At 45.8% G+C, this 25,227-nt stretch overlaps 1 protein-coding gene across 1 annotated transcript; it reads left to right on the forward strand.

Annotated features, from left to right (window-relative positions):
- The first annotated feature begins 5,468 nt into the window (after positions 1–5,468).
- On the forward strand, positions 5,469–23,301 carry GPX7 (glutathione peroxidase 7). Its single transcript, XM_007534471.3, has 3 exons — positions 5,469–5,647; positions 17,242–17,503; positions 22,822–23,301. The coding sequence occupies exons 1-3, from the start codon at positions 5,516–5,518 to the stop codon at positions 22,983–22,985; spliced, it is 558 nt and encodes a 185-aa protein (XP_007534533.1). The 5' UTR covers positions 5,469–5,515; the 3' UTR covers positions 22,986–23,301.
- The last annotated feature ends 1,926 nt before the right edge of the window (positions 23,302–25,227 follow it).

Genomic DNA, 25,227 nt, shown 5'->3' on the forward strand with positions numbered 1-25,227 from the left:
TTTGTTAGGAAATGAATCTCTTGGAATGGAATTAGAGAATACTATAAAAGGAAAGGGCTCACCGGAGTAATGAGGGTGAAAGGTTGACATTCCATTCCTGACGTCTCTAGACGATGTCTGAAGTGAAGCATGCTGAGGTGGTACTCTTTGTGTTGATTAGGTTGGGATAGGCAGATGAAATATCATTTGGTATGAATTGAGAGAAGCATGCAGAAAAGTGAGCCCCACCATAGAGGTTCCAGGACTGGGGGAAATATAGGCTCGATAGAGCAAGTGAGAGGTTCCTGCTGTCTTAGGGTTTAAGAAGACAGTAGATAGTTATTGCTATAATCACATTATTTGGTAATTGAGTTAGCTTTGAAATATGCCTTTGTTAGGATTTGCTGTACCATACACAACATCACCATAATTTATGTTCTTTGACATTATTTATATATAGCTGTGCCACTGGTTGCTTCTGTTCTCCCTGGTTTATTATTTATTTATTTATTTATATTTTTACCAGAGCACTGCTCAGCTCTGGCTTATGGTGGTGCTGGGGATTGAACCTGGGACTTTGGAGCCTCAGGCATGAGAGGCTGTTTGCATAACCATTATGCTATCTACCTCTACCCTGGTCTAAGCTTTATTTATTTATTTATTTATTTTTTATTTAAGAAAGGATTAATTAACAAAACCATAGGGTAGGAGGGGTACAACTCCACACAATTCCCACCGCCCAATCTCCATATCCCACCCCCTCCCCTGATAGCTTTCCTATTCTCTATCCCTCTGGGAGCATGGACCCAGGGTCATTGAGGGTTGCAGAAGGTGGAAGGTCTGGCTTCTGTAATTGCTTCCCCGCTGAACATGGGCGTTGACTGGTCGGTCCATACTCCCAGTCTGCCTCTCTCTTTCCCTAGTAGGGTGGGGCTCTGGGGAAGCTGAGCTCCAGGACACATTGGTGGGGTCTTCAATCCAGGGAAGTCTGGCCGGCATCCTGATGGCATCTGGAACCTGGTGATTTGGTGTAATACTCCAATTCCATTTCAGGTTCGACTTGTGTTTTCTTTTCTAATCTTGTTTTCAACTTCGGCCTGAGAGTGAGATCATCCTGTATTCATCCTTCTGTTTCTGACTTATTTCACTCAACATGATTTTTTCAAGGTCCATCCAAGATCGGCTGAAAACGGTGAAGTCACCATTTTTTACAGCTGAGTAGTATTCCATTGTGTATATATACCACAACTTGCTCAGCCACTCATCTGTTGTTGGACACCTGGGTTGCTTCCAGGTTTTGGCTATTACAAATTGTGCTGCCAAGAACATATGTGTACACAGATCTTTTTGGATGGATGTGTTGGGTTCCTTAGGATATATCCCCAGGAGGGGAATTTCAGGGTCATAGGGTAGGTGCATTTCTAGCCTTGTGAGAGTTCTCCAGACTGTTCTCCACAGAGGCTGGACCAATTGACATTCCCACCAGCAGTGCAGGAGGGTTCCTTTGACCCCACACCCTCTCCAGCATTTGCTGCTGTTACCTTTTCTGATGTGTGACATTCTCACAGGAGTGAAGTGATATCTCATTGTTGTCTTGATTTGCATTTCTCTGACAATCAGAGACTTGGAGCATTTTTTCATGTGTTTCTCGGCCTTTTGGATCTCTTCTGTGGTGAATATTCTGTCCAAGTCCTCCCCCCATTTTTGGATGGGGTTATTTGTTGTCTTGTTGTTGAGTCTGGCCTAAGCTTTTAAGAGAGTTAACATATCATAGAATTAGCCTATGTAGTAAGAAGACTCAGTCTGTGCTTTAAAAAGTTTGAGACAATCAATCAATTTTCTTCTCTCATATTAATTAAATAGTGATTTATATGACTACAAATTAATAGGAGTATACATAAACACCATTCTCACCACCAAAGACTGTCTCCCCCATCTCCTCCCCCCACCCCGCCCAAAGCCGAACATCTACCCTCACCCTCAACCCAGGGTTTTTACTGTTGGTGCCCTACTCCATGCATAAGACTTTCATGCCTGAGGTTCTAAAGTGCCAGATTCAACCCCCAGCACCACCATAAGCCAGAACTGAGCAGTGCTTTGGTCCTTCTCTCTGTATCTCTCTTTCTCTCATTATGTCAGGCATCCCCCCTGCCCTGCTCCATGCTGCATTGCTGATAGTATGGCCTATTTACATAATTATTGTTTTGCCTGATCTATCTTCTTTCTACCTCGAGACCCATCCTGCCTTCAGGGTATTAATTAATCCCACCAGTTAAAACCTTCACAACAGTTGCTAAGGGAGTTTTTACCATTAACCCAATCTTTCCTTTTCTCCCCTCCTTTCCTAGGCATTTCCTTTTCCAACTTGCCACTTCCAGTTTTCTAAGATAGAAAAGCATAATCTCTGATCAATAAAAATGCATTGCGTTCTGATCCGCCACGAGTTCCTGGTTCCTCTCCTGCGTAGCTGAGTAAGCAGCAGCCCAGGTTGGCTCCGGTGGAGTTCTCTCCAACCCAGAGAGCACATACCCAGGAAGAAACAGCCTCACGCTAGCCCAGCATCATTAAAATTTTAAAAAAGAAAAAAGTAAACTATCTTCCCTTGCAACCCACCCATATGTTTGAAATTAATCCCTTTTGGGGCCAGCAGTGGTGCACCTGGTTAAGTGCACACACTATATTGCACAAGGATGGTTCAAGCCCCTGGTGCCCACCTGCAGGCTAAAAGTTTCAGAAGTGGTGAAGGGAGTCAGGCAGTAGCACAGTGGGTTAATAACACATGGCTTAAAGTGTAAGGACCAGCATAAGCATCGAGCCCCCAGCTCCCCACCTGCAATGGGAGTCCCTTCACAGGCGGTGAAGCAGGTCTGCGGGTGTCTATTTTTCTGTACTCTTCTCTATCATCCCCGCCTCTCTCCATTTTTCTCAGTCCTATCCAACAACAATGACAACAATAACAACAACAATAATAACTGCAACAATAAAAAAAACAACAAGGTCAACAAAAGGGAATGAATGAATAAATATTTTAAAAAATTTAAAAAAGAAGTGGTGAAGTAGAGCTGCAGATGTCTCTCTATCTCTCCTCCCCTCTCAATTTTTCTTTGTATCTAATAATAAATTAAATTAAATGCAAATAAAAACAACAATGAGATACCACTTCACTCCTGTGAGAATGTCATACATCAGAAAAGGTAGCAGCAACAAATGCTAGAGAGGTTGTGGGAACCCTCCTGCACAGCTGGTGAGAATGCAAATTGGTCCAACCCCTGTGAAGAGCAGTCTAGAGAACTCTCACAAGGCTAGAAGTGGACCTACCCTATCACCCTGCAATTCCTCTCCTCAGGATATATCCTAAAGGAACCAAACACAACCATCCAAAAAGATCTGTGTATACCTATATTCATAGCAGCACAATTTGTAATAGCCAAAACCTGGAAGCAACCCAGATGTCCAAACAACAGATGAGTTGCTGAGAAAGTTGTGGTATATATACACAATGAAATACTACTCAACTATTAAAAATGGTGAATTCTCCTTCTTGCCACCCTATCTTGGATGGAGCTTGAAGGAATGATGTTAAGTGAGATCAGTCAGAAAGAGAAGGATGAATGTGGGATGATCTCACTCAAAGGCAGAAGTTGAAAAACAAGAACAGAAGGGAAAACACAAAGCAGAACTTGGACTAGAGATGGTGTGTTGCACAAAAGTAAAAGAGTCTGGGGTTTGGGGGGTGGTGGTTAGTGTTCAGGTTCTGGAATATAATGGCAGAAGAGGACCTAGTGGAGTTTGAATTGTTATGTGGAAAACTGAGAAATGTTATACATGTACAAACTACTATATTTTACTGTTGACTATAAACCATTAATCCTCCAATAAAGAAAGTAAATAAATTAAAATTAAATTAAAAGGAATTAATCCCCTTTATATTTATTTATTTATTTTTTGCCACTAGGGTTATCTCTGGGGTTCAGTGCCGGCTTACCCCCCAATCTCACTAGATTTATCAAAGGTAATTGACCAATGAATGCTTTTCTCCTTCTTGTGACATAGTTGTCACTTGGCTTCTTTTGGTTCTTCTTCCTCTGGCTTCAGTTTCCTTTTCTGGTTCCTCTCATTTTCCTGATGCCTTCATCACCCTGATACTGAATGCTGGAGCCCCAAGGGCAATCCTTACTTCTCCTAACTATATTAACCTCTGCATCATCATCCATTACTATGGGTTTAAAATCTTCAGAATGTTGTCTACTTTTAAATGTATACCTCTGATCTAGATTTCTCTCCCAATTCTAGGTTTATGCATCCAATCTAAATAGAGATTGGAGTGGTGTCAGGAGCTAGCACCTAGATAAAGTTACATTTTGAGAATATTTTTTGAGTCCATTGTTAAACACAGATGTACAGCATACAAAGACATTAACAAGGTGGGAGTCATTAAGTGCAGTAGAGGTTGGGTTCTAAATTATGAGTTGGGACAAAAGGAAGTGTTCAGGAGAGAAATTCACAAGTGAAAAACATTTCAACATTAACTCTCCCCCCCTCTGTTTAGTAGAATTTTAACAGTAAATAAGTTTGTCCAAGCTAGCAAAACTCCAAGTTGTGTGAAGCAGAATTTGAAAACTCCTGATAATTAGGACAGGAAGGGGGAAAAATTGACTGTGTGGGGTGAAACTGAGATGGGACCTTATAATACATACCATCCATCATAGGCTGAAGGCACACACAAAGAGAAGGGGGAAGTAGGAGTAGAAAGGGCAGAGACACTTTTTATTTGCGGACCTTCGCCTGCTGCCATCCACGCTGTTCCCAGATGGTGCCAGGATCTGGAACCCAGGTTCTGTGCATGGTAAGGTGTGCTATAGGGTGATCTACCCCCCCAACAGCTCTCCCTCTTAAACATTATACTGTTTGCAATCTCCATTTCACACTCTGCTTTCCAAGTACTTAGCCTGCTGCAGACATTCTATCTTCTCCTTCTTTGTGCAATCCCTTTCAGAGACTGTCCACGAATGCACCTCGAGTACATTGGTACCATTCAGATGATAAAGTGTTTCACGTCCACTGTTCTATTATTCTGTTCCCAATCCACACTCCCTTGGTGCCTGAGGAAGGAAAGCTAATCCCACAGAACATAGGGAGAAACCAAGGCGCAGAACATTAGGATGGCCAGGCAAATAAGATCACTATGTGCATTAGATACTAAGCTATCAGAGGCAGTCCTCTACCTGCCTTTTCCCAAACAAGTCGCTGCATCCTGGAACCCACTGCAGAATCTCATGGATCTCAGTGTCAGAAACCGTGGTTTGGGGGATCAGGGACGGGGTGCAGAGTCCAACGGTCCCGCAATATAAATGGGGAAACTGAGGTTCAGAACTTGGCAGCCCACCGCCTGCAGCGGAGAAGGGAAAGGGGGGCGCGTCCACCCCCCCCCCACCCCCGTGGCACCAGAGCCGCCCCCTTCCGCCGCCCTCCCGGGGTCCCTCCCAACGCCGCCCTCCCGGGGTCCCTCCCAACGCCGCCACCTCGGAAGCGAGTCATGGGAGCGGCAGTGGCGGCCGCGTGGCTGCTCCTTTGGGCCGCGGCCTTCGCGCGGGAACAGGACTTCTACAGCTTCAAAGCCGTCAACATCCGGGGCAAGCTGGTGTCCCTGGAGAAGTACCGGGGTTCGGTGAGTGACAGCCCGCCGCCCCGCAGGGCGGAATGGGGGCGCCCCTTGCGGTCAGCGACCCGGTGGGAGGTGGCTGGGAGGGGGCTCCGGCGTCCCAGCTCCCCAGTCCCGGTTCCCAAGCCCGGTCCAGGCCTTCACCTCCACCCCCACCCTTGGCCCCCAGATCCTGTGTCTGTCCCGCGGCGACGTGGCGCGGCCCTGGACGCGCAGTGAAACCCGAAACTCCGCGGGTTTCCTTCGGCTCCTGCAGGGCAGCGGGGCGGAGCGGGGCGGGGCGGGGCGGGGCGGGCGCGCAACCTCTGGGGAGACTAAAAGTCCAGGCCCAGCCTTTGTCTTTCATGTGCTAAAAAAAAATCCTTGGGTGCCTGTCTTCCGAACCCCCAGCTTCATATCTGGTACTGAAGGAGTGGCTGACATTGACTCCAGCGAGAACTTTGCGAAAATGAAATTGTAGTGCAGGGCAGAGAGTTATTTTCCGTGGTCTGGGATATTACCATAAACACCCTTTAGAGAGCATTCTTCTTCTTCTTCTAGCGTTTGCCCTTCTTCTGTAGCCAGTCAACAGCATCAGGTTGAGCCTGATGTAGAGTTTCGAGACCTCCTTTGAATCTGGAGAGGTGGCAGTCGTTGACTATGTGGGTCATAGTCTGTCTGTAGCCGCAGGGGCAGTTCGGGTGGTCTCTGGCTCCCCAGCGATGGAACATAGTTGCGCACAGGCCATGGCCTGTTCGATAGCGATTGAGGAAGGCCCAAGAGAGATGCTAAAGCCCAGAGAAGGAAGACACAGAGCGGGAAAACAGGAAAAAAAGAACCAACCATTCAGCTTGATCCACTTTAGGCAGACTCCTAAAAGGGTAGCTCAGACTGATTTAGAAGAGTCATATAGGTTCATTATTGCCTTCTTATAAAGAAGGAATCTTAGCTCAGAGAGGAAGTATGTATGCTTTGTGTTAGCAAGCAAAATCAAACCACCATCCACTGCAAGGAAGCAAAAGATGTTTATTCACGAATTCGAATCCAGGTCTAGAGGTGACTGACAGCAGTCCACCAGGCTCAACCCCGAACAAGGCTCAAACCACACAATTTATAGGATTTCAGAATACACTCAGGGAGGGGGAATTCATCACCTTATCAATCTATATCCAATAATATGCTATAGAAAATGCGGAATCCAATAATTTCAAACCTAGCAAAAAGCGGGATCCACTCAAAGCAAAGCGCGGGCTAATTTTAAACATTGCAAAACCACACACCAATAAAACCTGGCCAGAGTAGGGTCATCACATCCTCCCACCATCAGCTGCAACTTTCTGGTAAACAGTTTCCTTGTGCAAAGGTCCTGATAAGCCTTGCCTGTATGCGGGGTCTTGGTAAACAACTAGTGGCTTACTGATTAGGTCCTGTTTTTCAAGGGGAAAGGGTAAGGAATTTTTCATCTTACATTCCCCACTAGTCTTAGCCAAGCATCAAATCTTTGATGAATAAGTTTGCATACCAGTTGCCTTGGTCCCTCAGGAGGTTATCCCGCAGTTGTCTGGTTGGCAGTTACCTTCTTTTCCCTATTTCTTAGCTCCCATAGGAGTAGCGAGGGCACTCGGGGACGGGTGGCGTGAGAGGTCAGGCTGGAGCAGAGCAAAAGCGCAAGAGTCAACAGGAGACCAGTCGGATCTTCATTGGGTCTCTGGTGGGTACAGTACGCCATCTTCTTAAGTCCTCTGTTCCTGGAGGATCAGCAGCAACGGACCTCTTCAGGCGCTTTCCGGCGACCTTTGTGGCAGTCGGCGTACTCAGGATCACGGTGTATGGTCTTTCCCACCGGGCCTCGAGGTGGTCAGGATGTAGCTTCTTTACCAGCACAGAGTCACCAGGCTCAAACAAGGGGGCTTGGCCTTGGCTCTCTTCTCTCCGGGGTCCAGGTTTCACGTCCCGGACAGCAGCTGGTGTCTTCTCTCGCATTACCTGTGAGGCCTGTAAAGACTTAAGGAGACTACCATGCGACACTTCGGCCAATTTCACGGCCTCAACCCGGGGTACCAGGGTTGGCTGCTTGTCATATATAATTTCAAAGGGGGTGAATCCAGACATATATGGGGTGTTCCTACTTCTTTTTTTTTTTTTTTTTTGGGGTGTTCCTACTTCTAAGCAAAGCAAAGGGTAAAAGAGTAACCCAGTCCCCGCCAGTCTCTAGTTTTAACTTGGTTAAACTTTATCTAATAGTCTTGTTCATCTTTTTTATTTGCCCCGAACTCTGGGGGCGATAAATACAATGTAATTTCCACTTAATTTTTAAAGTTTCAGCCAATTGTTGGGTGACCTTGGCAATGAATGCCAGGCCATTGAGAATAAGGGAGCCCAAACCTGGGGATAACTTCAAAGACCAATTGTTTCACCACTACCTGGGAAGTCTCTTTCTTAGTTGGGAAGGCTTCAGCCCATCTTGAAAAGGTATCTGTCATAACTAAGAGATACTTATATCCTCCTTGGGCTCCGGGCATTTCGGTGAAGTCTAATACCCAGTGCTCTCTAGGTTCTTCTCCTCACCACCAGGCCCCAGGCTCCTTCACCTGCACAGGATTGGCGTTGACTCTAGCACATGTGGCGCATCGGCTTGCCACACTCGGGGAAATCTTGTGCAGACCAACTATCAAATAGAATTTACTGATTAGCTTGGCCAATTTGTTTCCCCCCAAGTGGGTACCTCGATGCGTCCAAGTGACCACCTGTCTTCCCAGTGATTGGGACAGTAGAATTTTCTCATCCGGCAGGATGATCTATCTTTCTTTGCTGGGTTTTTCCCCAAGCTTCTGGCTCAGCTTCTCTTCTTGTTCAGAGTACTCAGGCTTCTCTTCTTTGATGATTTTTTCTGGTGTAGTCACTACCAACTGGGCCTGGGTTCCCACTAGTCTTTGGGCTGCTTCCTGAGCTTTCTGATCTGCCAGCTGGTTGCCCCGTGAGACTTCCGAGTCGTCTTTCTGGTGTCCTTTGCAGTGGATGACAGCAACCTTCTTGGGTCCCCAGACAGCCGCTAGCAGGGCCAATATTTCTGGCGCATGCTTAATAGCTTTTCCTCCAGCCGTCAACAACCCTCTCTCTTGATACAAAGCCCCACAGTGGCAAAAGCGTACCTGCTGTTGGTGTATATGTTCATTTTCTTCTCTGCTTAAAAGTAATGCGGGGCGGGTCCAACAACAGTACCTGATAATGGGTGACTCGGGAGTTGGTCATCCACTGGTCCAAAGGGGAGTGAAGCAGGCTGGCCAGATTGTGAGCCGTGGCAATTTCTAGGGTCTGCCCAAAAGTCTGCTTGGTGGCCCCTTTCACCAGTAGGGCGGCTGCTGCCACTGTCCTCAAGCACCCTGGCCAACCTGCTGCTACTGGGTCCAATCGTTTAGACAGGTAGGCAACAGGCTTCTTCCAGGGTCCCAGGGTTTGAGTAAGTACCCCCTTGGCCACACTGGCATTTTCTGCTACAAATAACTAGAATGGCTTGTTCAGGTAGGGGAGACTCAGGGCAGGGTCACTCACTGGAGATTTCTTCAGTGCTTGGAAAGCCCTTTCCTCTGTCTCAGTCCATCTCAAAGGCGTATCGCCTCCACCGGTGGCAGTATAAAGGGGTTTTGCTAGTTCGGCGAATCCTGGGATCTATAGCCTGCAGTAGCCCACCGCTCACAGGAATTCTCAGACCTGTCTTTTCGAGGTGGGAATCGGGATCTTCAGGACAGCCTGGATCCTTGTTGTTTTAGCCGGGCTGGCTTCACAGATGGAGACAGATGACCCGGGACTCATGGTTGAGCTGTACGCAGTATCTCTTTATTCATGTAGGACGCAGCGCAATCTATACCAAGCTAAGCTAAACTAACAACTACAAACAATCTTGGCCTTATAAATATACTAGCCCAGTAGGGTGGGAACAGGATGCGATGCAGAGAGGGTGGAGAGAAAAGTGACTGGTGAAAATTAGCGTATGACAAGGAGAGGGGGCAGAGCAGGCAAGAATTCTATCACTGAACCACCAATGCCCTGGAGGGAGGGTGGTGCTTGTTAACAGTGGTTATGTAAATAGAATGCAGTGGTTATGTAAATAGAATAGTGTTAAGCAGGGGGGATTAAACCAATGAAACAGAAGGGGTTTTTAGAAGCATACCAACAGATCCTTCCCTGGCCAAAAGGACCTTCGCCATCTTTTTGTTCAATTCTAAAGTGGCTTTCGCCAGGTCCTCTCTATTATGAAAAACTTTCTGGGCTATTGCCAACAACTCAGAGAAAGACTTCCCCTCAAAACCTTTTAACTTCTGTAACTTCTTTCTAATGTCTGGGGCTGATTGGGCCACAAACTGGAGGATGACTGCCTGCCCATTCTCGGGGGCCCTGGGGTCTAAGGGCGTCCAGGTTCGGTATACCTGACATAACCTCTCCAAAAAGGCAGTCAGGCTCTCATCTGAGTCCTGTTTACACTCAGTCACCTTAGATAAATTAGTGGGTTTCCGGGCTGTGTCTCAGATACCCTGTAATAGAGTCTGGCAGTACCTGGTGAGGGTCTCGTATCCGGCGCTCATGTTGGGGTCCCACTTTGGTCGAGATTGGGGGAATACCTCCTCTATCATGCCCTGGTCAGTAGCTGGTTTCCCCCGCGAGTAAGGAAGTGGAGGAACGAGACCCCTCCTCCTTATGCCGACGCCCCAAGGGCGTGATCTGGAACCTGCTTCTTCCCTTCTACTTTTATTCTCTCCCTTTCCTCCAGGGTGAATAGGGTATTCAGCGGCTGCTGACAATCATCCCAAGTGGGTTGATGAGTGTAAAAAACTGACTCGAGTAGGGTTGCCACCCCCTCTGGGTCGACAGAAAAAGGAGGGTTCTGGTTTTTCCAGTTATACAAGTCAGAAGTGCTAAAGGGGATGTAAGTCCTCAGGGGCCGTCCTCCTGCATCTGATTTCCCTACCTCCTGCAAAGGAAAAGTCCCTACCGACGCAGGCTCTGGTCCAAAAGCAGTCCCTGCTCTAGTATGAAGTGGGCTCAGGACTCCTGATGGGGACCCAGAGGTGGAATCTGGCACCTGGAGGGTCCCCTCAGAGGCGGTGGCCCTTGGGGCATCAGCATAAGGAGGAGGGGTCTCGTTCCTTCACTTCCTTACTCGCAGAGGGGATTCGGGGGTTTCGGGAAGGACAGGAGCAGTAGGTCTCCTGGGAAGCCTGTCTCTTTGCTTGCTCTCGGCCACAAACACTCCCGATCTGCTCTTAGCCTTCTCCTTCCCTCTGGGACCACCTTTGCACTCTCGCAAGTACTTTGGCTGGTCCTGAACAATGCCCATCCAGACCTCAATGTATGACATCTGGTCTGGGTGCCCGAGGTTCCCAAAGATCACATCGTGCACTGCCGCGCACTTTCCCAAGTAGAGACTCCCCGCCTCAGGCCAGCCGACCTCAAAGGTTGGCCACTCCCTTTCACAGAATTTCCTCAGTGTGAAGATGTCCACCTGGTCTCTGAACCCAGCAGCTCTCTTCGAGAAATCTGAAAAATTCTTAGTTAAACATTCAAGGGGGGTGGGCTTACAGTCCTTAGACTGGCGCTGTCCCATTTTCTCATCAAAATGGAACAGAAGGGAGAGGAACACTGCAACAAGGAATACAGCAATCAAACTAAGAGTTCCTTTCACTCTTCTTACATGCCGGCCGGCACACCATACACTCTCACACGTTCTCTCACTCTCACACACTTTCCCAACTAACCCAAAGGGTGTCCACTTGGGACCTTATCCCTTATCTGGGCCTTATGGGGTCCCTACTAGTGTCATCTCCAGTTTTCTTTTAGGGTTCGCTTGCGCAGGGGCACACAGAAAGGGACGAGACAAGTAGCGGGAAAAACAACTGGCACCCGATGGGTGACAGACAATCAACTGTGCTTGCCTGGCCGGGCCCCTTGTGGGAATTTAAGGAGTCTTAGCTTAGGAGTAGCCGTATGATCCTCGGCCTTGGTCTCAATGAAATTGAGAATCTCCACTGAGCTGAGACGACTCCACGGACACGCAGGTTGAGAGCCCAGTCACGTCCCGTAGTCTAATGACTGTGAGGCACACAACACACAAGCATTCACACTAAAGCATTCATTCAGTCAAGAGGTGGCGATTACCTGACCGGCCACCGCTACTAAGATATTACAAGTCAGGCCTTCAGGAATCACCGGGGAGTAGCTCTGGCCAGACTGTCAGTTGCACTGACAAGGTCAATCTTTTCGCAAATCGCCAAAGTGGGGAGAGAGAGAAAGACAGGAGAGAGACTCGTCAGGGCCACAGGGGACGTCACAGGGATACGAGCCGGGGGTCTGACCTAGGTGTCCCCAGGAAAATTCCTGTCTAGGGAGACCTTGTTTTCGGGCCCAGCGGCTACCACACCCAGGGCACTTCTCTTAGCACTAACGTGCCAGGGTACTATTTCCTGGCAATAGCGTGGCGTGGCACATGCACACACTCTTCAGGACCCTATTTCAGACCCTGGCTTCTGGACCCTATTTCAGGCCCAGGCTTCCGGACCCTGTTTCAGGCCCAGGACCCAAGCAGCCTGGAAGTCATCACTTCCCAATGCTATGGTCTGGGATTTCAGCGCGGCGTCCTGCAATCCACAGACCCCCAGGCCCCATGGGGACACACAGGTGGTATACCGTGCACAAAAATCAGGCCTGACTTACCAGTGCCGGGCAAAGGCTTCCAAGGATCCGGATCTGGGATGGGGTATCCTCAGGAATTCCCGTCTGAGGAGATCTTGCTGGGGCCTCCTAATGTTAGCGAGCAAAAATCAAGCCACCATCCTCTGCAAGGAAGCAAAGATGTTTATTCACGAATTCGAATCCGGGTCGAGAGGTGACAGACAGCAGTCCACCAGGCTCGACCCCGAACAAGGCTCAAACCACACAATTTATAGGATTTCAGAATACACTCAAGGAGGGGGAATGCATCACCTTATCAATCTATATCCAATAATACGCTATAGAAAATGCGGAATCCAATAATTTCAAACCTAGCAAAAAGCGGGATCCACTCAAAGCAAAGCGCGGGCTAATTTTAAACATTGCAAAGCCACACACCAATAAAACCTGGCCAGAGTAGGGTCATCACATCCTCCCACCATCAGCTGCAACTTTCTGGTAAACAGTTTCCTTGTGCAAAGGTCCTGATAAGCCTTGCCTGTATGCGGGGTCTTGGTAAACAACTAGTGGCTTACTGATTAGGTCCTGTTTTTCAAGGGGAAAGGGTAAGGAATTTTCCATCTTACACTTTGATTAGTCTTGGAAACGAGAGTGAGTTTTAGCAAGACATAGCACTTTCCAGGTAGAGAAAACTGTCCATGCGGTGACTCAGAAGCAACAGCAAGAAGCTGGTGGATGGGAGGGCCACGATGGGGGTGTAGGACGGGCTTCAGGCTTTTTTTTTTTTCTGAAGAAGTATAAAGTTTGAAGCTGAAAATGGTGGAAGGCAAGGCTGAAATGGATAAGACAGCACCGAGCGGAGCATGAAGAGAGACATCAGAGGCATAAATGTTGCACTGTGTGTAGTGAAGAGCACTCCAAGTCTACTTTCTCAATGTGAACCAGAGGTATTGGAGTGGGAATGTGGGGAGTTTGTCTCTAATGGACATATGAATGGGACATTCATATTTGGGTGGACCACACAAAAATGGTTGTCAGCATTCTTTCCTCCAGACTAAAACCATCTTTTTTATTATTATTGTTGTTGGATAGAGATAGTCAGAAATTGAGAAGGAAGGGGGAGATAGAGAGAAGAGAGACAGACAAAGAAACCTTAAGCACTGCTTCACTACTTGTGGAGCTTTCCACCTTCTGGAAAATCAGGGGCTCAAACCTGGGTCCTTGCACATTGTACCATGTGTGCTCAACTAGGTGCACCACTACCCAGCCCACCTAAACTATCTTTAGTGAAGAAAGTATTCTCAAAGCCTTGGACTTACCAACTATACTGTTAAGCATACCCAGCGGCAGTAATTCTTGGCAGAGTGCTTTGTACCTGTGTTTGGTCAGTCTCAGCAGGAATATCATCCAGGATTTAGAGAAAAGAATCAAGAAGAGCAGGGCCTATTTCCACTCAGGTTTCTCCTTCCCTCTTTTTGCAGCTCACCAAGACAGCCTCAAATTTAGCACATTGTCTCCAGGTGCTTTGCTAATCCTCAGTTTATTATTATTAATGAGCATTTACAGTATGTAAAATACTAGGCCAGACCTTGGGGACACAGTGCTGAATAAAACAAACTATTTCAGACAATATAAGAGGAATAGAGAAGTGAACAAGATAATGCCTAGTAATAATGAGTGCTAAGATAAAAGAAAAACACACATGTATATAATAAAGTCACACAGCTAAGAGTTGGCAGCTGGATGGTGGTTCACTGGGTGGTTGAGCACACATAGTACGAAGCACAAGGACCCAGCTAGGATCCTGGTTTGAGCCCCCACTCCCCACCTGCAGAAGGTGGGGTCGGGGGGTTAGGTCGCTTCAAGACAAGTGGTGAAGTAGGTGTAATTCTTTCTCTGTTCCTTTCTATCTCCCCTTCCTCTCTCAGTTTTTCTCTGTTCTATACAATAAGATAAAAAAAAAGTGGCCATAAGACCAATGGATTACCAAACCCCAGTGATAACCCTGGAGGCAAAAAAAAAGAAGTAAAGATTTGAATCCAGGCAGTTCATCTCCAGACAAAGTAAGAACAGTAAGTTCAGTGAAAGTGTAAATGATTTTGCGAGTTAGGTCAAGGTAGACCCATGCTTGGACAATGTGGTCATTTATTCACCTGCAGATATTTTATTTTATTTTATTTGCCTCCAGAGTTATCATTGGGCCTCGGTGCCTGCACTGCTCCTGGGGGCCATTTTTTCCATTTTGTTGTTGTTGCTATTGTTGTTGTTGTTGGATAGGACAGAGAGAAATCAAGAGAGGAGAGGAAGACAGAGAGGGGGAGAAAAAGATAGACACCTGATTCACCACTTGTGAAGCAACCCCTCTGCAGGTGGGGAGCCGGGGCTCGAACCCGGATCCATGTGCCAATCCTTGCCCTTTGCGCCATGTGCACTTAACCTGGTGTGCTACTGCCCAGTTCTTCTCACCTACAGATTTTTTTAAATTTTATTTTATTTAGATGCAGACAGAGACTGACACAGAGAGAAAGAAACACCAGAGCATTGCTCAGCTCTGGCTTATGGTGATGTGGGGGATTGAACCTGAGACTTTGGAGCCTCATGAGAGTCTGTTTGCATAACCATTATGCTATCTCCCCCACCCAAATTCTTTTTTTTTTTAACCAGAACACTGATCAGCTCTGGCTTATGGTGCTGCAGGGGACTGAACCTGGGACTTTGGAGCCTCAGGCATGAATGACAGTCTCTTTGCATAACCATTAGGCAATCTACCCCCCACCTACAGATTTTTATTAACTCACTATATATCTTACTACAATAAAAATAGTTTTGGGGAAAAAAAAAAGACTGGCTCCTACTTTATGCCTGGCACTGGGTCCCAGCCCTGGCAACAATCAGAAGTTGTATTATTTACTCTCCGGAACTAATTGGGAAAGCAGCAATTTATATCAACATGGGGTCAGGAATATAGATGGATGAGCACACTTGCCTACAGTGTGAGATTATGAATAGTATTTGTATGAATGGTTTACTTGTTTGCTTGCTTCTGAGTACACCTATTCTGTATCTGTGCTTACCTGTGTATATATGTAAGTTAACTGTGTATTTGTGTATACCAGTATATTTGTAGTCTCTTCTCTCTCTTCTCTCTTTTACAGACAGGGAAGGGAAAAGAGAGATAGGAAGATGATAGCACTAAAGTTTCTTACCATTGTTTCTCAGCAGAGCACAGAATATGCTGATTCAAATGGGGGAAAGTTGTTCTAACAATCTGTGTTCCAATGGAATGGGTCTTTCTCATTTGGTGGAGATAGAATAAAGGTGGCACAGCTATGTGGTTCTTAGCACCACCTCAGTGGTCCTCAGCTGGGGTGAGTTTGCTGCCCTGAGACATTTAACAATGTCTAGAGACATTTTTGATTTGCCAGGAATACTGCTCAAATACTACAAATGACAAGACAGCCTCCTGGTAATAAAAAGTGTCCTGTTGAATATGTTAGTAGTGATGAGGTTGAGAATTCCTGTTTAGCCTGAGCAGTGTGTATCTGTGCCTGTCCAGTGCCCCAGGATGCCCCTGGGAAGTGGCCTTTTTTATGAGGTCAACTAGTATAATTGTGGCCCTTCTATAATAATGGCCAAAGACAGGGCTGGGCTGCCCAGACATAAGATAAGATTTAATATCACTTAATAGTATATAATTAGAAACTTAAAACATAGCACTGGTGCCTAAAATCTAATTGAAGTGGTATAAACAGGTTCCATCAGTCAGCTTTATATTTATCAACTAGAGGCAATAAATATATATAAGGCAATAATAAATTGCTGCAGGGGCTGGGTGGTGGTGCACCTGGTTGAATGCACTTGCTACAGTCCACAAGGACCCAGGTTTGAGCCCTCGGTCCCCACCTGCAGGGGGAAAGCTTTGCCAGTGGTTAAACAGTCTTGCAGGTGTCTCTGTCTCTCTCCCTCTCTATCACCCCATTCCCTCTAGATTTCTGGCTGGCTCTATCCAATAAATAAATAAAGATAATGAAAAAATAAAAATAATTTGCTGCCAAAAAGTGGTATTTAATGGAAAGACAGGAGCAAGAAGGGGCTGCCCTGGGGTCTGTGGGGTCTTTTTTTTTTTTTTTTTTTATCAAGAAGACCCTGTCTTTCTATGTCCCCATGATAGGTGATTGCATATGTAGGTAGACTTAATTACTCATTAGGGTGAAGGGTAGATAACATAATGGTTATGCAAACAGACTCTCATTCCTGAGGCTCTAAAGTCCCATGTTCAATCCCCTGCACCACTATAAGCTAGAGATGAACAGTGCTCTGGTTAAAAAGAAAGAAAAGGAAGAAAGAATTACTCCTTCAGTAGATACTCTCTGACACTTTTCCACGTGAAGATCCAAGAGTAAAGGACATGATTCCTGTCCTCAGTGGTTCACATACTAGAAGGGAGATCAATACGTAGATAGGTGCATCTGCCACACTGTAGAGTGACTAGTGTTAACAGAGAGAGCCAGAAACTGAGCCCAGCTGGGCCTCTCCAAGTCTCTAAATCAACTCCTGATAATTCACCAGTAAATGTGTGTCTCTCTCTTTGAATGTGTTGTATGTATTTGTGGGCATGTGTGACCGTGCTAATGCACTTTGTATGATGAGCCATGGACATGGACAGTTAGTTATATGTATTGTAAAATTATTCTCATGAGTATTCATGTATGAGACCACACACATATCCGGGAACCCCTGTAGGTGTGATTTCATTTATGTCTATGTGCTTCTGTTTGTATATTTGCTAGAATGCACATATGTTTACATGGGTGCCCTTTGAGTTCTTGTATGTATGAGTGAAAGCATTCATTGCCAGGGGGTTGCACATGTGAACATGTCAGGATATGTGGACATGTGCATGCCTCATCATTGGGTTGTGTGTGTATTTGTGTGTTATTTTTTTTACCTCCCAGGTGTCCCTGGTGGTGAATGTGGCTAGCGAGTGTGGCTTCACAGACCAACACTACAGAGCACTGCAGCAGCTACAGCGGGACCTGGGGCCCCACCACTTCAATGTGCTCGCCTTCCCTTGCAACCAGTTTGGCCAGCAGGAACCTGACAGCAACAAGGAAATTGAGAGCTTTGCCCGCCGCACCTACAGTGTCTCTTTCCCCATGTTTAGCAAGGTTGCAGTCACTGGCACTGGAGCCCATCCTGCCTTCAAGTACCTGACCCGTGAGTCCTGGTCCTTCCCCTCACTCTCCTCACCTCACTAAAGCCATAGGTCCTGGAGCTATTGAGATCACTGACTGGTTGGGTGACCTGGAGGCCCCCTTCCAGACTCCAGCAGATGGTGGCCAGATCATTGTTGAAAAGGCTGAGTGCTATTCCTGCCTAAGAATATCACTGCTGAAGGGGTTGGGCAGTGGCACACCTGATTGAGCACATATTTTACCGTGCCCAAGGACCTTGGCTTGAGCCCCCGCTTCCCACCTGGAGGGGGACACTTCACAGTCAGTGAAGCTTTTCTGCTGGTGTCTCTCTCTCCCTCTTTATAACCCCTTTCCTTCTCAATTTCTCTGTCCTACCAAATTAAAAAAAAAAAAGGCAGGCCAGGGCTAGTGCACCTGGTTAAGCACACATGTTACAATGTGCAAGGACCTGGGTTCAAACTCCCAGTCCCTACCTGCAGGAGGAAAGCTTCATGAATGGTGAAACAGTGCAACAAGTGTCTCTCTCTCTCTCTCTCTTCCTCTCTATATGCCCCTTTCTCTCGATTTCACGCTGTCTCTATCAAATAAATAAAGATAGTAATAATAACAATAAAGCCACCCAGAGCAGTGGATTTATAGTGCTGGCACCAAACCCCAGCAATAACCCTGGTAGCAATACTACTACTACTGCTACTGCTACTGCTACTGCTACTGCTGCTGCTGCTGCTGCTGCTGCTGCTGCTGCTGCTGCTGCTACTACTACTACTACTGCTACTACTACTACTGCTACTACTACTACTGCTGCTGCTACTACTACTACTGCTGCTGCTGCTGCTACTGCTACTACTACTACTACTGCTGCTACTACTACTGCTGCTGCTACTACTACTACTGCTGCTGCTACTACTACTACTGCTGCTGCTGCTACTACTACTACTGCTGCTGCTACTGCTGCTACTGCTACTACTACTACTACTGCTGCTGCTGCTACTACTACTACTACTACTACTACTACTACTGCTGCTGCTGCTGCTACTACTACTGCTGCTCCTGCTGCTACCACTACTACTACTACTGCTGCTGCTGCTGCTGCTGCTACTACTACTACTGCTACTACTATTACTACTGCTGCTGCTGCTACTACTACTACTACTGCTACTGCTACTGCTATTACTACTACTACATAATATTGCTGCTGGGGATGGGGAGAGTGTAATGTTTATGTAAAATGACTTTCTTGTCTGAGGCTCTGAGCTCCCAAGTTCAGTCCCTAACCCCACCATAAGCTAGAGTTGAGTAGTGCTCTGATTAAACAAATGTCACCTCTGCTACATTTTTTTAAATTTTATTTATAAAAAAGAAACACTGACAAAACCATAGGATAAGAGGGGTAGAAATCCATACAATACCCACGACCAGAACTCTGTATCCCATCCCCTCCCCTGATAGCTTTCCTATTCTTTAACCCTCTGGGAGTATGAACTTGGGGTCATTATGGAGTACAGAAGGTGGAAGGTCTGGTTTCTGTAATTGCTTCCCCATTGAGCATGGGCGTTGACAGGTCGATCCATACTCCCAGCTTGTCTCTCTCTTTCCTTTGTTGGGTGGGGCTCTGAGGAAATGGGGCTCCAGGACACATTGGTGGGGTCGTCTGCCCAGGGAAAGTCCAATTGGCATCATGGTAGCATCTGGAATCTGGTGGCTGAATAAAGAGTTAATATATAAAGCCAAACAAATTGTTGACTAATGAACCTAAAGGCTGGAATAGTGCAGATGAAGATTTTGGGGTCTCTGTTTTGAAGATAGCTAGTAGGCCTATTTTAGTTATATTCCAAAAGGCCCATGACTATACTAGTTTTTTCCTGATCTCTAATATGCAAATGGACCCACGTTATTGTCTGGAGAGATGATGTCATGGCTGGAGAAAAGGGCTAGAAAGCTGCATCAGGGAAGAGAGTAGCTCCCAAGTATGGGAAAGGTGTATAAATATTGTTGACTGTAGACCCCATCGATTTGATCTGTGGCCCATATTTGGCTTAAAAGCCTATGTAACCTCTGCATCCCTGTTGATCTGAGCTCACGAGTAGGAACATTCGAAGCTGCCCCAATTTCAGGACCCATCTTCCTCAGGTGGTAGATAGAGTATGTTATCCAGCCTCCCTTTGGAGAATGGAACATTCTCTACCGTTGTTGATACACATTGAGAGCAAGGTCCTATGGGGGCCCACAAAGGGGTCTATTTTGTTGTTCCTGATAGAGATGACCAGTGACAATGGAGAGAGGGATTTATTCGAGGTCTAGGCCCATCATATCTGTTTGGGAATCTCAGGACTCCCTGACTAGGGCCCCAGATGATGGGGTGGCCTGATAGTGACTAAAGAGTCATCGTTAAAGTATGCCAGTCTCTTGCCCTTATTCAGCTTTTGTAGTCCTTACTTTGATAAGGTTAGCTTTGGAGTGACTGAGGGAAGTGTAGTAGGAAGTAAGTGAGTAGGTTATCTAAGTCTAAGTAGACACTAACTATTTCATTAGGAACTTTATGGTGTCTTTTTAAGTCTTTCTACTTGCTTGCTGCATATACTGACTCTCTGCAGACTATTGTGTACTTTTGCTTTCAGGTATATATTTTGCCATAATTTATGGATACATGTGAACATATGCCCTATCTCATGGGACCTGGTTTATATCTAGGTTTTGGGGCTTTGTTAGGAAGTGAACCTCCTGGAATGGAATTAGAAAATCCTATGAGAAAGGAAAGGTCTCACTCGAGTAATGAGCCTGAAGGGCACAATTTTTAAAAAAGTAATTTCTTTTCTTTTTTTTTAAAATTTTTTAATATATTTTTAAAATTTATTGGCTAGAGACAGCCAGAAATCAAGAGAGGAGGGAGAGAGACAGAGAGACACTTGCAACACTGTTTCACTGCTCACAAAGCTTTCCCACTGCAGGTGGGGACCAGGGGCTTAAACCTGCATCTTTGCTCATTGTAACATGTGCGCGCAACCAGGTGTGCCACCACCTGGCCCCCACAATTTTTTTTTAAACCGGTGTGCTGCTCAGCTCTGGCTTATCGTAGTAAAGGGGATTGAACCTGAGACCTGGGAGCCTCAGACATGAGACTGTTTGCACAGCCATTATGCTGCCCTGCCACTTTGCACTTCTTTTTCACATCTGCAGACTTCTCTGGCATACTGTTTCATATGCAGGGGCTCTTAGGAGACTGAACCCTCAGATCTTAGTCAATGTGAAAAGTTGAGCTTACGACTTTAGGATGGAGGCCTCAAAACACATACGGGATGCCACAAACCTAAAGAAGGGTGACCAGAGGGGTCAGGCAGTGGCACATCTGGTTAAGCACTCACATTACAGTGCACAAGGACCCAGGTTCAAGCCCTTGGTTCCCACCTGTGGGGAAGAGAGCTCCACAAGTGGTGAAGCTGTGCTACGGTGTTCCTCTCCCTCTGTATCTCCCCCTCACTTCTCAGTTTCTCTCTGTATCCAATAATAAGTAAATAAAAAAATAGATATATTTTTAAAAGGTGACCAGAATGACTAACAGTCACTCCTGCCTGAATCAGAGGCAAATCTGTAACTGCAGGAGGCAAACTTTCTGAACTTAAACTCTCAGCTCTGAATACTTGAGAAACAGCCCTTCTCCAACCTCAGAAACCTTCGAACCACACAAAATGGGGTCATGGCCAAGTTTGTCAAACTTGTCCTGTTTTCTCTCTCAAGTCTTTATTCATTCATTCGTTCGTTCTATTTTTATGAGAGAGAGAGAGAGAGAGAGAGAGAGACTGAGTGCGACCAGAGCACTGCTCAACTTCTAACTTATGGTAGTGTGGAGATGGAACCCAGGCTCTCAGACATGCCAGTACTGTGCTCTAAGATGCCGTCATCTTCCCAGTTCCTTTCTCACTTGAGTGCTTCTGTTGATGTTTTTGCCTTTTACCACTTCATTGTTCACGCTACCCTTAGTCTCTCACCACTGCCCCTCCAAGCCACTCACCTAGAGGAGTAAAGGAGAAACAACAAGGTAGCAAACAAAAAGTTCACTTGCTAAAGTAGATTTGAATTTGAATATGAATCTGTGGGTAAATCTCAGTGCATGCCCCCTTTTGGTTTTTAGTTCCTTCCCATAGTTACAGATAAAACCTGACCTTAAAATAATAATAATAATAATAATAATAATAATAATAATAATAATAAAAAAAAACACTTGGAGAGTTCTTAAAAACTGCATTAGCTAAGGAGTGGCCATGGGAGGGAGGGAGGGAGTGGAGGTCAGTAGTTTACCAGATAGAGTGGGTTCAACTCTGGCACCACATGGGAGCACCATGCCTGTCACAGGGAAGTTTCACATATGGTGGAGCAGTACTGTTGCTTCCCTCCCTCTCTCCTCTTCTTTCTTTCCTTCCTTTCTCTCTCTCCTTTCTTTCTTTCCTTCCTTCCTTCTTTTCTTCCTTCCTTTCTTTCTTTCTTTCTTTCATCCATTCTTTCTTTCTTTTTGTGTCTATGAAAATAAAACGGAAAAATGAAATCTGCTGGGAACAGTGGAATCATGCAGGCACCAGGCCTTGGCAGGCAAAGAAAAATGGATTAACGGAGAGACCCACTCAAGGAGGCTCAAGAATCTGTTTAAATGTCCCAGCACCCCCACCCCACCCCTATCACCACCATGATTCAGATGCTGTCAGACTTCATTAGCTAACGGTATAGACTATTCAGTAACTTAAAGTCATTAATAAAGGAAGATCTGGAGGAGTCGGGCGGTAGCACCGTGGGTTAAACGCACATGGAGCAAAGCACAAGGACCGGCATAAGGATCCTGTTTCGAGCCCCCGGCTCCCCACCTGCAGGGGAGTCGCTTCACAGGTGGTGAAGCAGGTCTGCAGGTGTCTCTCTTTCTCTCCCCCTCTCTGTCTTGCCCTCCTCTCTCCATTTCTCTCTGTCCTATCCAACAATGACGACATCAACAATAATAACTACAACAACAATAAAAATAACAAGGGCAACAAAAAAGAAATAAGTAAGAGAGCATTCTTTCTTTATTTTAAAAAGGAGGATCTGGTACTGCTTTGTTACCAAGTACTTCCCTAAAGCTGTAGTTCTCAACCTAGGTACCAGACTAGAATCTCCTGAAGAACTTTGAGATATTACTGATGCCTGAGTCTTACCTCCTATGGTTCTGACATGATTTTGAGTGTGGATTTGGCATCAGGATTTTATACTTAATTCAAATAGAGCCATTACCTCATGAAAGAATGGACACCAATAGTGAAAATCCAGCAGAGTGTACAGGGAAGTAAACCTTGCTCTCTTTCTTCCATTTTCTCTTAGAGACTTCTGGAAAGGAACCCACCTGGAATTTCTGGAAGTACCTAGTGACCCCAGATGGAAAAGTGGCAGGAGCTTGGGACCCAACTGTATCAGTGGAGGAGGTCAGACCCCAGATCACAGCGCTTGTGAGGAAGCTCATCCTGAAGAAGCGAGAAGACTTGTAACCACTTTTGCCTCCAGCTCCCCCCTGCCAGCACCTCCACCCCCATTCCTCCCCCACTTTACATGAGTGACCAAAGCAAATGCCAATGGTGCCTAGAAAGGAGAGGCTATTAACTCTCCGGCTCGGTTCTTAGCCTACCTAACCCATCACTCCTGGGAGGAGGGAGTTCTACTATTTAGGTTATTTGAATCTCAAAACAACTGACCTATAGTAATGTCTGAACAGTGAGTGCCCTTGACCAGTGGATCGCCAACCAATAAGAACCTCTAGCTCATGGAAACATGTGACAAATAGAAATAAATCAAGTATTACCCTTCTGCCTGTTAAGAACTCTATAAGAGAGAATGCACTCCTAATTTACTGGGCTGTTGTGAGGATTAAGGTAAAACATCTATGAAAACATTCCTAGCGGGAGTTGGGCAGTAGTGCAGTGGGTTAAGTGCACATGGCACAAAGTGCAAGGACCAGCATAAGGATCCCGGTTCAAGCCCTTGGCTTCCCACCTACAGGAGAATCGCTTCACAAGCAGTGAGGCAGGTCTGCAGGTGTCTATCTTTCTCTCCCCCTCTCTGTCTTCCCCTCTTCTCTCCATTTCTCTCTGTCTATCCAACAACAATGACACCAATAACAACAAGAGTAATAACCACAACAACAAGGGCAATGAAAGGAAAAAAGTAGCCTCCAGGAGTAGTGGATTTGTGGTGCAGGCACTGAGCTCCAGCAATAACCCTGGAGGCAAAAAAAAAAAAACCCAAAAAACATTCCTAGTAATATATATATATATCACATAAACCAGTAGAACTTGTGATCAATGAAAACTTGAATCCAACATGAATTCCTAGCAAATGAGAGTCTATGTCAAACATTTAATAATTATTGTTTCCTTAAGTAAGTGTTTCTTTAATTACAAAAGTAATTTGAAGACAGAGGTGGGAAGATAACTCACCCATGACAACCACCTTAAAGCCCCTTGTTCCTGCCCAGCAGCAGGAGAGCAATAGGGAAAGTTCCATGAATGGTGGAGCAGTGCTGGGTTTCTTTGTGTGTCTGTCTCTCTCTCTCTGCCTATCTGCCTTTCTCTTTCTGAAATTTTAAAAATGAAAAAAATTGGCCTGGGAGTAGTAGAATCTGGCATTTGTAAGGCACCAGCCTTGCAAAATATAAATAAATAAATAGTTATAAAGATCATGATCATTGGTGGTCCGAGAGGTGGCGCAGTGGATAAAGCACTAGATTGTCAACCGTGAGGTCCTGAGGTCAATCCCTGGCAGCACATGTACCGGGGTGATGTCTGGTTCTTTCTCTCTCAGCTTATATTTCTCATAAATAAATAAATTATTTAAAATATATATCATGATCATTGTAAAACAATACATGATATAAAAACTGAGCCCAGACGTTGGGGCTCAACTGGTAGATGGGGGAAATAGTTTAACTGGTAGAACATTAGGCCTACATATCTGAGGTTCCCAGTTTAATCTCTGGTGTTTCGTGTTCTAGAGTGGTGCTTGGGCTTGTCATTGCCCTGTTTCTCATATGAAACTCTCTCACACATGTAATAAATAAAATAAACCTCTTAAAAAAGTGTAGCAGGGGTCTGGGCGGTAGCGCAGCAGGTTAAACGTACGTGGTGCAAAGTGCAAGGGCCAGTGTAAGGATCCTGGTTCGAGCCCCCAGCTCCCCACCTGTAGAGGGTCACTTCACAAGTGGTGAAGCAGGTCTGCAGGTGTCTGTCTGTCTTTCTCTCCTCTCTGTCTTCCCCTCCTCTCTCGATTTCTCTCTGTCCTAGCCAACAACAACAGCTATAATAACAATAATAACTATAACAAGGGCAACAAAAATGGGAAAAAAAGGCCTCCAGGAGCAGTGGGTTCATAGTACAGGCCCTGAGCCCCAGCAATAACCCTGGAGGCAAAAAAAAAAAGCATAGCAATTTTTTTAAATAAAAGTATCCCCATCAGTTTCTATATTCTCATTCTCTACAATAAACACTTGTTAACAATTAGGTACTAAAGTTTCCAAGTCTAGTTTCAAAAATCAATCTTTATTGTTCAATAAGAATTCATTGACCCTAAGACAACAATAAGATACCACTTCATTCCTGTGTGAATGTCATATGTCAGAAAAGGTAGCAGCAATAAATGCTGGAGAGGTTGTGGGGACAATGGAACCCTCTTACACTGCTGATGGGAATGTAAATTGGTCCAGCCTCCTGTGGAGAAGAGTCTGGAGAACTCGCAGAA

This window comes from Erinaceus europaeus, chromosome 13 (genome assembly GCF_950295315.1).
Source record: "Erinaceus europaeus chromosome 13, mEriEur2.1, whole genome shotgun sequence".
In the NCBI taxonomy this organism is placed as follows: Eukaryota; Metazoa; Chordata; class Mammalia; order Eulipotyphla; family Erinaceidae; genus Erinaceus; species Erinaceus europaeus.

Coding starts and splice junctions, on each gene's coding strand:
- GPX7 (XM_007534471.3), top strand. CDS start 5,516: ATGGGAGCGGCAGTGGCGGCCGCGTGGCTGCTCCTTTGGGCCGCGGCC. Junction 5,648..17,241: donor TGGAGAAGTACCGGGGTTCG/GTGAGTGACAGC, acceptor TTTACCTCCCAG/GTGTCCCTGGTGGTGAATGT. Junction 17,504..22,821: donor TGCCTTCAAGTACCTGACCC/GTGAGTCCTGGT, acceptor ATTTTCTCTTAG/AGACTTCTGGAAAGGAACCC.